The sequence below is a fragment of the Rhea pennata genome, chromosome 1 (assembly GCF_028389875.1).
Source record: "Rhea pennata isolate bPtePen1 chromosome 1, bPtePen1.pri, whole genome shotgun sequence".
In the NCBI taxonomy this organism is placed as follows: Eukaryota; Metazoa; Chordata; class Aves; order Rheiformes; family Rheidae; genus Rhea; species Rhea pennata.
The window spans coordinates 4,337,096-4,351,045 of record NC_084663.1 but is presented as its reverse complement, the minus strand read 5'-3'; the positions used below and the strand labels follow the sequence as shown (position 1 = coordinate 4,351,045).

Sequence of the window (13,950 nt, the reverse complement as noted above, 5' to 3'; positions counted from 1 at the left end):
ACACAGCAGTCTTCACCTCCCTCTTCCTAACCATGCCCTTCCACAGTACAATTGCTATGTTATTCATTCAGCACAGGGAAGATTGTGGCAGCTGATCAATTTGACAGCTCCTTTCATAACTGCAGAGCACCAAAGTGCATAGAAAAAGAGCATTTAAGGACAGGCTTAAGTATGACTTCAGCATACACAATATTTGACAAGTACATGTATTTTGGGGAAATTATGAACTTTGAGTAGGTACCTGCCTCTCTAACCAGGTCCTGCATAGTAGGATGGGGTCATCTGACAAAATGCAGACATCTAATCTGCAGCAGACAATGGGAAGGAGTAAGTCCCTTTGGAGAGCAGTTCATCACACTCTCTATATGTATGTATATTTTTGTTTATGTCATATATATATATAGCACAGCGATGCATGGTCTTAAGGTACCTATTTCTCTCCCTCTCCTTTGACTATAAATGATGCCCAGATTGACAAGATTACCTACAGATGCTTACATATGTCTAAAGCCAGATGGAATGAAACCCTTTCTTATAATTCAGAAGGCATGAGATGTTAGTGTAGTTTTCTATTTTGTGATAGAGTGTGTGTGTACCATTATTTTTTTCTGGTTTGTATTCCTGTTGAGTTATTCTTACTCCATAGCCTTGATATTTATACTTTCAATGGCTTTTTTATTCCTGTTGGAATAGGACTAATTTGTAATAGGAATCTTTATAAAGATGGATGTGTAATGGTCTAGTGTATGCTGTTATTTTGTATGGGAACAGATGACAACCTGTATTTATGCAATAGATAGGTTTTCACACCTGTCAGCTGCTCTGAAAGCAGTAAGCAGTGGCACTAAGCTCTCCGGCTTTGTCTGTTAAATGTGTGTTACTTACTGCTAACGTATCTCCATCAAGCACTGTGGTTAGTCTGACACAGCTTGTTCTGCTCAGGACATTTCACTGCAGAAGGTCAATACTTCATCTGCTTCTAGCATGAACATTTTTAACCAAAGTTATCCAGATAACCAGGGCAGAGTTGTATATCTCCCACTACTCCAGTGTTTTATCCTCCTTTTCCTAGCTAGGCTGGTTCATGAGCTCTCTCTCTCGCCACATTTTCCCTTCGTTTCTTGGAAATTAAGGAAGACACACGTCTGGTAAGGGACTTGCAAACTATGGTGGGATATGGACTGGAGAGCTTATTATGGGGTTTAATTTTCCTAGGTATTAATGTCTACACAGAGAGCCTGAATCCAGGTTATGGGCAGCTCAGGAGCTGTAGACACACTTTAGCAGGAAGCTGTAACTCCCAGTTAAGCTGTACTTTACCTCTCAGCAGGACTCATTGGCCCTTTGGAGAAAGGACTGTTCCTAAAGCCTGATGCTTCAACATGACGAACAGAGAGTGCTTTGAAATCAGTGGTACCTGGGAGTTTTGCCTGGGAGCAAAACTCCACCTTGGAGGAGGTCGTGGCCAAGGAGCGCTGTCACTGCTGCGCCACCTCTTTGGCTGCGCTCCCTAGTTTTACATGAAGTAGAGCATTTGGTATCTTTTTACTTTGCAAACCTTGATCTTCTCAGCATGGAATGACTAATGAAATATAATAATAAATCGTTCTGGATGTTTGGAAGACAACTTCTTGTTATTGATCTAAACTTTGGAAAATGCAAGATTTGTTTTCCATTACCCTCTTATTTTAATGAAAGTTATGACAGACTTGAGAACGTGTTGCCGGAAGGTCTATTTTAGAGGCTTTTGCTAAAGCTCACATCACACATTTAAAATCATACGTAACCTTTGAAATGCTGGAGGAAATTTAAAAAACTTGGGCAAGAGGAGCTCTGGCAACAGCATCTCTAATATGTGTAACAGGAAACAATAAACTTTATAGTCCAGGTCAATATTGCTCCTGAAAGAAGTCTGTCTTCTGCACTGATAGCTGAAAGTTAAGTGCCACAAGGCACTTGTGTCCAGGCTGCAGAATTACTCCACATATAGATGCCTTCGTTAAGATGTCCCAGTCAACGAGCTGAATCCAAACCTCAGAAGATATCAAGACTTGCACAGTCTGTCACTCACCTCTAACATCACTGAAGACACCTGATAAACTCATCTCCTAACATCATAAGAACAAACAGTTCCTTAAATTAAAATATATTTTCAGTTGCAGGGACAAGTGAGAAACAATTACAGATGTGGCTCTCATGAACAGGCTCTGCTCAATGGCCAAAAATGGCCCATTTCTTAGACAACTTTTACAAAGTAGAAATAAGCCAAGGCTGAGGAGAGAGTGCAAGGGGTCAGTACACATCTGCCTAACAGTCACAGTCTTAACACTTCAGCTACCTACCTATTTTCTAGACTGGTTTTTACTTTTTCTACAGGCATAGCAACCTGGCAGGGCTAGTATCTGCTCACCTGGGGAGTATGAAGGTCTGTGAGCAAAGACTTCAAGTCTTCAGGAAGCACCAGCTTCCACATTTCCAAGTGTCCAGCATCCTATTTAAATAGTTCTACAATTATTTTCTCCATAGTCTTTCTGCAGAAGGAAGTCAGATAAGACGTTCCCTGACTAGATTTTACTTTTCAAGCTTCAGCATTTGCACCTATACAAAACACAGCCCTTTCAACAGGCAGGCTCCAGAGCTGTGGTCCCTCCAGGACTTACCACGAGTAAGTCCCTCCAGGAGGAAGGGTAAAGGCGCAGCCTATTGCAAGAAATGAAACTAAGTCTCCTCCCAGAGCAATGTTTGGTGTTTTGCGGTCCTCCGAGCGGCTCCTGGGGAGATGGCGTCATAGGTGTCCCCAGGAAACATCCCACCAACTCAGCAAAGCTGGCAGCAGCAACGCTGCACACTGACAAGAGAGCCGATTTCACTCGGCGGGCTCGGGGCAGGAGCCGGGTATCAGAAACGGCCTGCTTCAGCATTTCCAAACTAAAGTCTCAGAATTTCCATTTCAAGGGGAATTTGGAACCTCTTGGGTTTTTGTTCTGATTCAGAGTGAAACTACATTTTGAAATGACAAATTTTCCAGCGCATGAGTAGCCCTGTTTTCCAGCTCACTCTGCTTAAAACCAAAGGTTTATCTCCCCTCTATTTTTATTGTTTTTATACCGCTGAAACTCCCTCAATCCTCAATAAATTATGAATTAGGGCAGTGTAAAGGCAAACTAATAAAACTAAGGTTTTCTATACTATCCCCTTTAGCTGTAAGCCCAACACACAGTAAAGTGAAGATAATTCTGTTATCTTCATTTCATGTACTGAAAAAATTGGCACTGAGATGATGTAAACCAGCCTCAGTGCCAGTCCGGTGCTCTATATATTCAGAATGAGATCTCAAAGTCTCAGAAGTAAATTACGTATGAGCTATTTATGCACAGAGCAATTCGTTAAATACAAGTTTTCAATTTACCAAACTAAGATAACGTCAGTAGGTTATTCAGGAAGTAGATTCAGGTAATATAACTGCCGAAAGAGTTGCTGTCGTGCAATTCGTGAGACACATAGCACAAATTTACATTATAAATACTTTACAGAAGCCAACATTATACTTAGAAAGCAAATGTTATCTCATAACACCTGGCATGCTGTATCTGAAAATATCCTTCAGATATCTCTTTCTCTTTCCCAGTTTAAATTGCTACTGATTCCTTCACACCAGCTCTGAGATCTCACTTTTCCTTCCTACTACAGCTTTACTCCAAGTCTAGTTTACACCTAGAATCAGAATCAGTAAGATTGGAAGGGACCTCTGGAGATCATCTAGCCCAACCTCCTTGCTCAGCAAGGTCACCTAGAGCATGTTAGACAGGGTTGCATCCAGGCGGACCTTGAAGATCTCCAGAGAAGGAGACTCCACCACCTCTCTGGGCAGCCTGTTCCAGTGCCCTGTCACTCTCACAGGGAAGAAATTCCCCTTCACGTTCAGGCGGGACTTCCTGTGCTTCAATTTCTGCCCATTGCCTCCTGTTCTGTCACATGGGACAACTGAAAAGAGTTTGTCCCCGTCCCCTTGACACCCTCCCTTCAGGTACTTGTACACATTGATCAGATCCCCCCTCAGTCTTCTCTTCCCCAGGCTGAACAGGCCCAGCTCTTGCAGCTGTTCCTCATAGGGTAGGTGCTCCAGCCCTCTGATCATCTTAGTAGCCCTACACTACAAAGTTTTTCTCTTTTGATCTTCGCTGTGACTATTTTGCTACTTTCATGCAAACGTATTCAATGACCCAGTCATTTTGGTTCTGTCGCTCTCCTTTTATAAGCTCTCAGTTGACGTTTCTTCTCTGCTATCTCAAGCTTTTAGTCCTTACATTCAGGGGCCTATAGTTTATCCCCCTACTAGGTATTGCTCTAGGAGCTGCCCATGTTTTAGCCCTTTGATCTCCAGAAAGTGCACTAAAGATCAGACAGACAACACTACAGAAATGCAAAGATCCACCTTCAACTGCTCTTACTTTTAATTGCAAAACAGTATATTTCTCATGCTTGGTTGAACAGTCAAGAGGAAGAATTGCTTTTCAAGACTCCAAGCTTTCCAGTTTCTTTGATGACCTTGCAATATTGCACAACATACGAAAGTATAAGTTCTTTCTATTTTAATAAACTAAGCATTCTTCTTTTCTAGCAACGCTCAGCAATACAAAGCAGTAACTGTATTAAGCAAACCACATTTTTGCTTTTCGAAGACTCACATTTAACTGAGGACAGGAAATTCCCAGTGGGACCTCCTGTGAGCCTCAGGAAAGACCATCTACTTGTTCCAGCTAAGGAATTGCCACTACTTCTTCTCTTCCCGTGGTCAAGCACTCACTACATGGTGCAGGACAAATCTGACACCACCTAGTTCACTTTACTTCAAGACTGCCCAGCATGCCAACCAGCCTAGCACTCGTCCCTTTGCCGGTTTGCATCCAGATTTTGTCTCATGCTCTCTTCAGCAATGGCAAACTCCTAGTGGCTCTGACCTTGTTCTGTGGTTGTAGAGCACATCACATATCCAGCTCAGAGCTTTGTCTTCCTTAGATCAAGTAATAATAAAGTGAAAGGAAAATTGTGTTCAGCCAGATTTGCATCCATAAGAGGAAAAGGTGAGAACATGCAGTGACATTTCAGACTGCTTTTGCATGTCTGCATGGCATGCAAAACCATGCAAGTAAAGACATGCAGGGCAGTGGGTTTCTCCTCACTTTGAGCCCTCTTTCCCAGGAAAAAGGCTGACCTTGCAGTGTGAGATATTGAGAGATTTGCATTCCCTGTGGCTGATCAGGCAGATCAGCCTGCATGTTTCAAACACAACCAGCATGTGTTTCATCCAGAAATACAAACAGTACATGTTACATCTCATCCAGCTCTAAGCAGTGTATTTGGGGTGGAGACAAAGTGGGAGATGTGGTCAAGAGAGGAAGAACCAGGGACGCATCTTATGAGATATGGGGAAATCTGAGGTAACTGCAGAGGGGGATGCTCAGAAACATGGGCTTCATTAGTTCTGCTGCTCACTGAGTAATGCATCTTTTCTCTTTTTTTTTCTTGCTCTGAAAATGGTCTGAACATGTATATGTTGGTTCCTGTCCTAACCATATGGCTTTGAGATATTGTTGAGGTTGGGGCTACTTCATCCTACCATTCCACATCATATGTTTGATGCAAATCAACCCTGAGCTCAAGACAGAAAATGAATGGAGGTGCGTGCACTCACAGTGTGTTTGGCAAGGGAAAATCTGGTCTGTAGTCCTTGCTTCAAAGTAACACGTTAACTGTGATGAGGCTGAAACTGTCTGTCTGCACCACAGCTCTGCTGTGAGTTCAGCTTCCTTAGCAGAAAGGGAGCCAGGCTCTCGCACAGTGGGTGAGCATAATGTGTGCTTGAGAAGAGTCTTGAGCAGGCCAGTGCCCTCAGACACCACCTGCACATATCTTTGTTCCTTCATTTCTCTTCTAACTTCAAGATCATAGATCCAAATGACTTATCAGTGATGAAACCAGTGCTACTCTACAGATCTCTGGACAAAATTGTTTAAGCAACTGGGAGTCCTGCAAGCTCATGGCAATAGGTCATATCTGAATGGTCTGAGTAGAGCAGAGCTGACACATGGACAAGGTAACCCTTAGGTTTTCAGCCCTACTTCAGTGAACCCGTGAACCCTGCAGGAAGCTGAGCCTATCAGCCAGGAGCTCTGCCCTTGACCAGTACTGCGTCACCAGTAAATATATGCAAGAAAGAATGCAATTAACACTACAAGACACGCCATGATGTGAGCCCTCAGTGAATCAGGCCTCAGTAGCACCAGTAGGCTTTACACTAGTCACATCTGCTGCCCTGCCACCATGTCTTGAGAAGCTGCTGTCAACTGTTAACGGCCCAGCTCCATCTGCCTGAGATTTCCTCTTGCTGCCATTCTGTCGTTCCGTTACAGATGGATGCATTTTCATCTTTGAAGGAAAACAAAAATGCATTGCAGAGTAAAGCTCAGTGTAGGGCCCCTACCTAGAAATGATAGTGAGGAGAAAAGAGACCAATGGCGAGAAGAGAAGCAAAATCTTCGCCAACATTTGAAACACCGCTGGAACAGCATTATTCATTAAAATGCCATGACAGAAAAAATGAAGAGGTTCCCAATTAAAGTGAAGAACAGAAGAGGACAGAAGGAAAAAAATGTAACATCCGAGTAAAAGGAGTTTCCTCCTGAACCTTGGCAAAACTGTTTGGATCTCCCAGTCCCTGCTCCCGAGGACCACGTGAGGATGGACAGGACCCTGTATCTGCTTCCTTGCTTTGGAGATTCCCAGTGACCTTGATCGTAGTTGTGCTGGGACCACAGGAAAACCTCTCCTGCTCTGCCTTGGTGCCTCCTTGTTCCCTGTTCCTAAAGGGGAGAAAACATCCTCCACCAGACTGCAGTGTGCTAAAAACAACCTTTTAGGTGGTTCGTTGAGAGGGAGAACACTTAGTTCCAGCCAGGGATGTGCAGGGTCAGAAACATGACTTGAGCCTTCTCCACCAAACTCACAAGTCACTGGCAATGGAGAATTACCAGGAAAGCAGCATCTGAGCCCTTCACAGACCTGGCTGAACCGCTCAAACAAGAGGTTCCCCATGAGGAAGGAAGACATCATTAATCTTATTTAACGTAGGAAGGAAAGGTACTGAGACACAGGATATGTCTCCTGCAGCGAGAGCCCATCTAGCTCTTGACATATCTGTGCAGGCAACAGAAGCAGCTGAGCTGCAGCAACCTCAAATTGAGCTCCTCACCCATTAATTTGTCCCATTTCTCAGAGGACAAAAAGAGCCTGGCCTCCGTGCTTCTGTGGCTAGTCTTCTTCCGGTAACTCACACACTGTCTTGAGAGTGTTTGCAACCTAGACATCCCCATGCAGAGGTTAAATGGCTCAGTTTAGCTTACACAGGAAGTCCATGGCAAAGCTAGGAATAGTAACCCATACTTGTAATTACTTCGGAGGAAAGCTGCCTCTACAGCTGAGCACTGCCTACCAGCCCTATCTTCTGCTCACTTGGATATGCACATGCATGCAGAGGTGGTCTGCAAAGGACCACTTGGTTCTCCTTTGGCCAAAAGTGTTTCTTAGACACATACAATGTGCCAAGTGTGTTTCCAGGCTGCACAGGAATAGAGCAGCTGGAGATACTTTTTAGGATGGGTAACATCCATCCTAAAATGGGTAGGGAGTGTTGGCTTCCCTGTGCTGGGAACCTTTATGAGTGAAGCTGCCAGGGAGAGCTGTGTGCTCTTCAAATGACCCCAGTGGGTGACGTAATGAACAAATGGTCTAGTCGGGTTTAGCTCTCACAGATCCCATGCCTCCAAAATGCCCTTTCCTTCATCTCTAAAATCCCAGCAGCCCACTGATGCCCAGAGCTCTCCCCAGAGGCAGATAAACACCAAGCAGAGCAAACTGTGAAATTACCTTCCCATTGCAGTGCAGCTGTAGATTCCCGGCAGATGGAGGAGGCTCCTGTGCCACCGGTGGTATGTGCATGACTCACTGAAGCAGCTCTGGGCTCACCAAAGGGCTGTGTCACTATTCCTGGGGCTCAGAGAGGGATCCTAATGGGGAGACAGAGCTCTTCCCTGTTCATAGAAAGTGTTGGCAGAAACCAGAGGAAATCACAGATTAAAGCTGCCTGGAGGCTGTTCCTGGGGACCCTTGGGTCAGAGAACCCTGCTGCTTAGCTCCAAGCCTGGGTGCTGAGTGAAGTGTTCCTGTTATCTGCTGGGACATAACCGTCAAGCTGATTCATTTATTCCTTTGGCTTTCCATGTATTTCATGCTTGTTTTCTGAGGAGGGGAGGGCATTTCTGGGTACTGTCAGGGGAGCGAGTCATGGGGAGAGGCCCTGGGAGCTGGTAGAGGGGTGACTCATGGGGTGGTCAGTGAGGAGAGCCAGGGGGATTCCAGCACAGCCTGAAAAGTGGGGGTGGTAGTTTCCTTCAGAGCTGGGGATGGGATGAGGAGCCACAAGGACAAGTGTGGTTTTGAGTCCCAGCAGGTGTGAGGAGGTGGTTTGGACTAGTCAGAAAGAAGAAGGCTCCATGAGTAATCCGAGAGGTGCCTGTTGAGGTCATGCTGAGGCCCTCCAACTGAAATAGCATTAGTTTCACTAGTTCAGGGATTTCTGGCAGTATTTGAAATGAGAAGTAAAAATCAGTCAGAAGCATGGGACCTGGGACCTGAGGTAGCTTTCCAAGAAAGTGAGGAATGTGAGTTTTGTTATTTATTTGCCATCTTAAAAAACAGCTTAGATGCTGCTAACATGAATATTCTACCTCTGTGAGCAAAAGAACTGGCAAAGGACAGTATTGTTGTTACTATTGCCATAGTATCTGAAGACACAGAAACAGTCTATGATACTGGACACCGCACAAAGATCTAGAGTGGGACCCAGTTACCTGCATTCAGGTTTCTACAGCCACTTGAGATGCCCTCAGGGACCTTGTGTGTCCCAGGGATCCTGTGACATATCCGTTAGCTCCACTAGACGTCTTCCATGTCTCAGGGCATCTCAAATGGCCCAAGACACTTCTACTTATGCAACCAGATTGAGCCTAAATCTGTGCTAACTGCAGCAAGTGCTCAGACCCTCAGCACACATGGAGCTATCCGGACATAGGCACCTTCAGATCGGATTTCAACTGCCTTCCTCCTGTAAGAGATTGTTGCTGAGGTATTTCTAGGAATGGGCTTTTCAGAGGAAAGCAACCAATGGTTTGTTCACAAGATGACCCTAAGATCGAGCAGTGGAACAAATAGGGGCTAAATTATATAGTGTACATTGACCTTTTATACCCATTGAATACATTAAACAATTTAAAAAAAATCAATTTTACATAAATCTGCAGAAAATGTTCAGAAGCAGAATGGAGAACGAAATTATCTAACCAGTGTATTACAGTAATATATCTTTTATTAGTCAAAGTCTGCTATATATCTCATCTCTGAGTCTCGTTGTCTGATGCCTTTCATGGTGCATAGTCCAAAAGCAAGCAAACAAAAACCTGCAAATAAACTTATGTAAGCATAGTCTTCATGTAAGCTTAGGTTTAGGGCGTCTAGTAATTAGCTCTACATTATTTCCTTCCTCCACCTTGCTTTACCTTTCTACAGACAGGTAGGATGCTTTTAGTATGCTTTGTTGCCCTCCTCCTTTCCATCTCTTTCTCTCTCCCTTTCTCCTTTTCTGTTGTCATCGACTGCATCTGCCTTTATAGAACACATTTATCAGACAATCCTTATAGCTTATCAGAAATCCTCTGACTCCCTGGTTTCCTTGGCCCAGAATGAAGTCCTACACTCTTATTGATAAGGCAAGACAGCAACAAACTACCAGTGATGTCAAATGAAGGGAGGAAGGAACCATGATCTGAATATGGGCAAAGAGGAAAAATAAAAAAGGCAAAGCCTCACTAGCCTTAATGACAAGCTCTGATTTCCTTGCGCATGGACTGCTTTTCAGACCACCCTTCTGGAGTGGCCCAGCCAAGACTCCTCTTGGAGACCTCTTCCAAAGCAAGGACTGGTGACAGGGCAAGAAAGGCTGGAGCCTTTGCTGGCCTCTTTCTATTTTTTATTGGGGAGAAGATGCTCCAAGAGATAGAGCCAGGAAAACTGCTAGGGAAGGAAGCAAGACAGTGCGCAGCACATGTGGCAGGGCTGCTGGTGGCAAAGGCTCCGAGTCTTTTATACCTAGGGATATGAAGTTGGGCGGGGGGGGGGTTTATTCTCGGGGACAGTTTCTGTCAAATAGAGAAACCTGATCCCTTCCATAGAGCTCAGTCAACATTTCTTCCAGCCTTCCCAGCGTGATGAGCTGGATGTCATTCCTGTCGTTCTCAGCAATGACAGCCCAGGCCCTCCTCTCGTCATTGTCCATCTCACAGCAGACACCAGACCAGAGGTGGCTGGGTTTATTAACCCGCCCATTAGCAATATAGTTGTTCCCAGGCACAGCACCCACGACGACATAGGTGGTGACACAGCCCTGTGTGTTCTTGATCATTGTTTGCTGCTCATAGTTTTTCCAAGCCCCACCGTTGAGTTTTTCATTCTGGGGAACTATGTTGGTGAGGGTGAAGGTAGCCCTCCTGCAGCTGTCATCAGAGTGATGGCCGCTAGGGTTCAAATGGCCACGGTTCAATCCTGTCAGGTTCTTGTAATCTTTGAAGACAGCCTGGCTCTTGTTGAGTTGCTCTGAGGTGACGTTGAAATATTTTAAGAGGGTCCATTCTCTTTCCATTGTGCTAGGATAAACTGAACTCATCAGCTTGGAAAGTAAAGAAGAAGAATGGGTTTAGTTCTTGGGGATGGGAGTAATGGGCAGGCTTCCCTGCAGCAGAGGTCTCTGAAAGCCTAAAAGAGTAGCTGGCACTCAGATTTTGCCACCTCTATGTATGAAAACTCATGAATCAGAGTTCATAATGCAGACCCTCCCCCACAAATGCAGGAAACTAGAGTAAAACAAAGTTCAAAATCTATCTGCTTTTGATTTGACTTGTAACCTTTGAAATCCACCCTGCAGCCTGCTGTGGAGGTGTAGGTGGGCGCAAGAGACAATGAGCATTTTCCGTTCTCCTAAGTTTGCAGAGAAAGGTGACTTTAGCAAGTTGTCTCTCTTCATACATCTGGTTCCCGTTCCACCCATCTCCACATCCCAAATCTCCTCAGGGTGGGATCATCCCTTCTAAATATGGAGACTACATTGGTACAATACCAAATTAATTAATTGCTTGAGTTTCTATGAGAGTAAAGAATGCAAATGCTATTTTGTAACCCTAGCACCTTTTTTTTTCATATTTAGGGAAATATATCTGACCTTCTTCTGTGGGTTATTTTTGCCTCAGTTCTCTAGTGATACTTGAGATCTAGTAATGACCTGAATTCCATCTTTTTCTTTTCCATTACTTGGTCTTTTTTACTGAAAGTGTAAAGTTTGACCGAAGGATGTTGGATGGGTGATTGGTGGTGGTCTGTGTGTTTGGTGGATCCTTCTGAGTCAAGCTTGATGCAATGGTGATAGGCAGCAACTGCAGGTGGATGAAGATTATTCAGTTCAATTTGACTGATATTGATCCTATCCACTTTTTATTTCCTTAAACATTGCACAGGTAAATTTATCCACTTGTAACCTAAAACATTTATTTCTGCATGCCTGTGACTGGACTTTTCCACTAGGTCATCGAATCCATCTCTGAGTTTCTACACTCTTCTCTCACAGCACTTACAAAGCCAAATTAACTCTTAACCTGGAGCAAACAAGCTACGATAAGACTGCACAGCAGCTCAGGTCAACCTGGGGACCAGAGTATAGCTAGTCCCCCAAGCTGAGCTCCAGTTGGGCATCTTTGTCCCATGGTTTGGTCTCTCCACTGCAGAATGGGACCAGAAGGGGAGTTATTTGACTAAATGGAGAAATACAAAACATGGAATGATCTGAGACAGTCACCTATGTTCCTGTATGGTCAATGCACTTCTAGGATAAGACTCATCTCATCCTCCTGCTGATGGCTAAAATGAATCAAAGGAATCCTGTGTTCAGTTCAGAGTCCTTGAAGTCAGATGAAATGAATTCCATCCAGTGGTTCATTTTCATGTGCAGAGGGAGAAAGTATTTAGTTGAATGCTGCAGTTCAGCTTTTAATGACTGCAGGAAGATGTGCTATAAAAGAGGATACTCACCTGGGGCTCAACCATCCAAGTTTTAGGTCTCTTGCCAGATCCAGGCTGGTACTGGTAAGCAGAGTATACAGGAATACGCCTGTCCCTGTCATACAGGGTAGCAAAGTAATACTGGTTTTTGTAACGTTGGCAAATCCGGGCTGGACTGTTTGGTTCCAGGGCTTCATTTGGGGGGGTTTCTTTGAAGAAAAATTGAGGACATGAACTTTCAAATGATGTCACCACCTCACTGTATCCCAGCCAGAGGCAGCTCCCTGAGATCTGTAGCAGTAGCAGTAGCAGCATTTTGTGAGGATTTCAAGCTAAAGGCTCTTGCACACCTGGAGGGCAAACGTAGAGAGACACTCAACTCAGAGAAAGGTTATCACAGCCTGAGTCATTTTTGTGCTGCAAGAGTAGAGGTCATTAAAAGATCAAGGAGGGAACAAACTACACTTGTACCTTGTCTTCTTGGGTGTGGAAAAATCAACAGGGGAATTAGGGTGAAATTCAAAATAAGTTTTAGGTGCCTAGAAAGAGAAGCAATGGGAAGCTCCCATTTCACTATTGCATCTCGCTCCCTTCTATGTCAGGATCCCACAGCGGAGGAGCTGGGACTGAGACCTACAACTGGGACATGCTCGACACACTCTGCTCACCCAGCTACAGGTCTGAGCTGGGCATTGGTCCCATTGAGGAACTGGAAGGGAAAGAGTAGTGATGGCAAGCTTGCTACATCAAAGGTCCCTTCCCAAGTTCCCACAGAAATGTGGATCTTCTGTAAGTCCTCTGTGCTCATAACCATCCTGCTACTCAGCTTGCATTGCAGGAGCAGTCCTGCAGCCTCATCTGCCAGCTCTGCGCCTGGCAGCAGTAGCCACCCCTCCTAGGCTGCTGGTTTTCTCACATATCCATCCATTCCTGCCTCCTTTCTCCTATTTGATATTTGATGCCTGCTTTCCAAAAAAAAAAAAAAAAAAAAAAAAAAAAAGGAAAGAAAGAAAACGAAAAATGAAAAATGCCCAATCAGGGCACTGATTGGCACATCTGCTCTGTGCTACCTACTGTCCAACCCTGGGCAATGAACTTACAGTCCAGGAGTGGGACAGACACATGGGCACAGACAGAGGTGGGGACAGTCAGATGGTAAGAGTAAGCGTGAGGGATGGTTCTTCTACCTTAACAGCACCCCGGATGCTGCTATAGCAATGCAGTTATTGAGGGGCAGCTCTTCCCACGACTGCAGAAGATTTGTGGTGATCCATGTCTTTAGGGCAGCTTTCCCAATTGTTTTTCCTGTATAGCAAAAGAAGCTGGCCCAGGAATTTCTATTTCATGGCCAGAAATAGGTCCTATTTCACATCAGTGAGGTGTTGAAATGATTGTCAGTGGTCGGCAATATCTTGCTCTTTGGCGAGCACTGCTCCAAAATTCCACGTGATGCTGGCAGTGATGCACGATGCTTTGTCTTGTTTCAGCCACACCACAGGCTTTGGAACAGCAGTGATCTTTTCATTTTCATTGCTAGACTCCCAGCTGAGCAGTTTTAAAATGATTGGCATTTGAAATAAAGCAGGTAGAAAAAGCAGCTGAAAGGATTCGTAAGGGAGAAAGCTGTCATGGCCTGCAAAACATGGAAAACACCTTTGGCTGGGGAATTGTCCAAGCTGAGGACTGCCGAAGATAAGGAAAGTAACCTTACACTCTTGATGTGTTCTTATTCTTTTCCCTGACCCTTATCTGTTAAATTCCATTGCATTCAAGAGACTGAGCTAGAGA

General features: G+C 44.6%; 1 protein-coding gene across 1 annotated transcript; it reads right to left on the bottom strand.

Annotated features, from left to right (window-relative positions):
- Positions 1-10,234: 10,234 nt before the first annotated feature.
- Positions 10,235-12,477, bottom strand: LOC134150273 (endonuclease domain-containing 1 protein-like). Its single transcript, XM_062594102.1, has 2 exons — positions 12,193-12,477; positions 10,235-10,780 (listed from the first exon to the last, which is right to left on the bottom strand). The coding sequence occupies exons 1-2, from the start codon at positions 12,475-12,477 to the stop codon at positions 10,235-10,237; spliced, it is 831 nt and encodes a 276-aa protein (XP_062450086.1).
- Positions 12,478-13,950: the final 1,473 nt, after the last annotated feature.

Coding starts and splice junctions, on each gene's coding strand:
- LOC134150273 (XM_062594102.1), bottom strand. CDS start 12,477: ATGCTGCTACTGCTACTGCTACAGATCTCAGGGAGCTGCCTCTGGCTG. Junction 10,781..12,192: donor CTTGGATGGTTGAGCCCCAG/GTGAGTATCCTC, acceptor TTACTTTCCAAG/CTGATGAGTTCAGTTTATCC.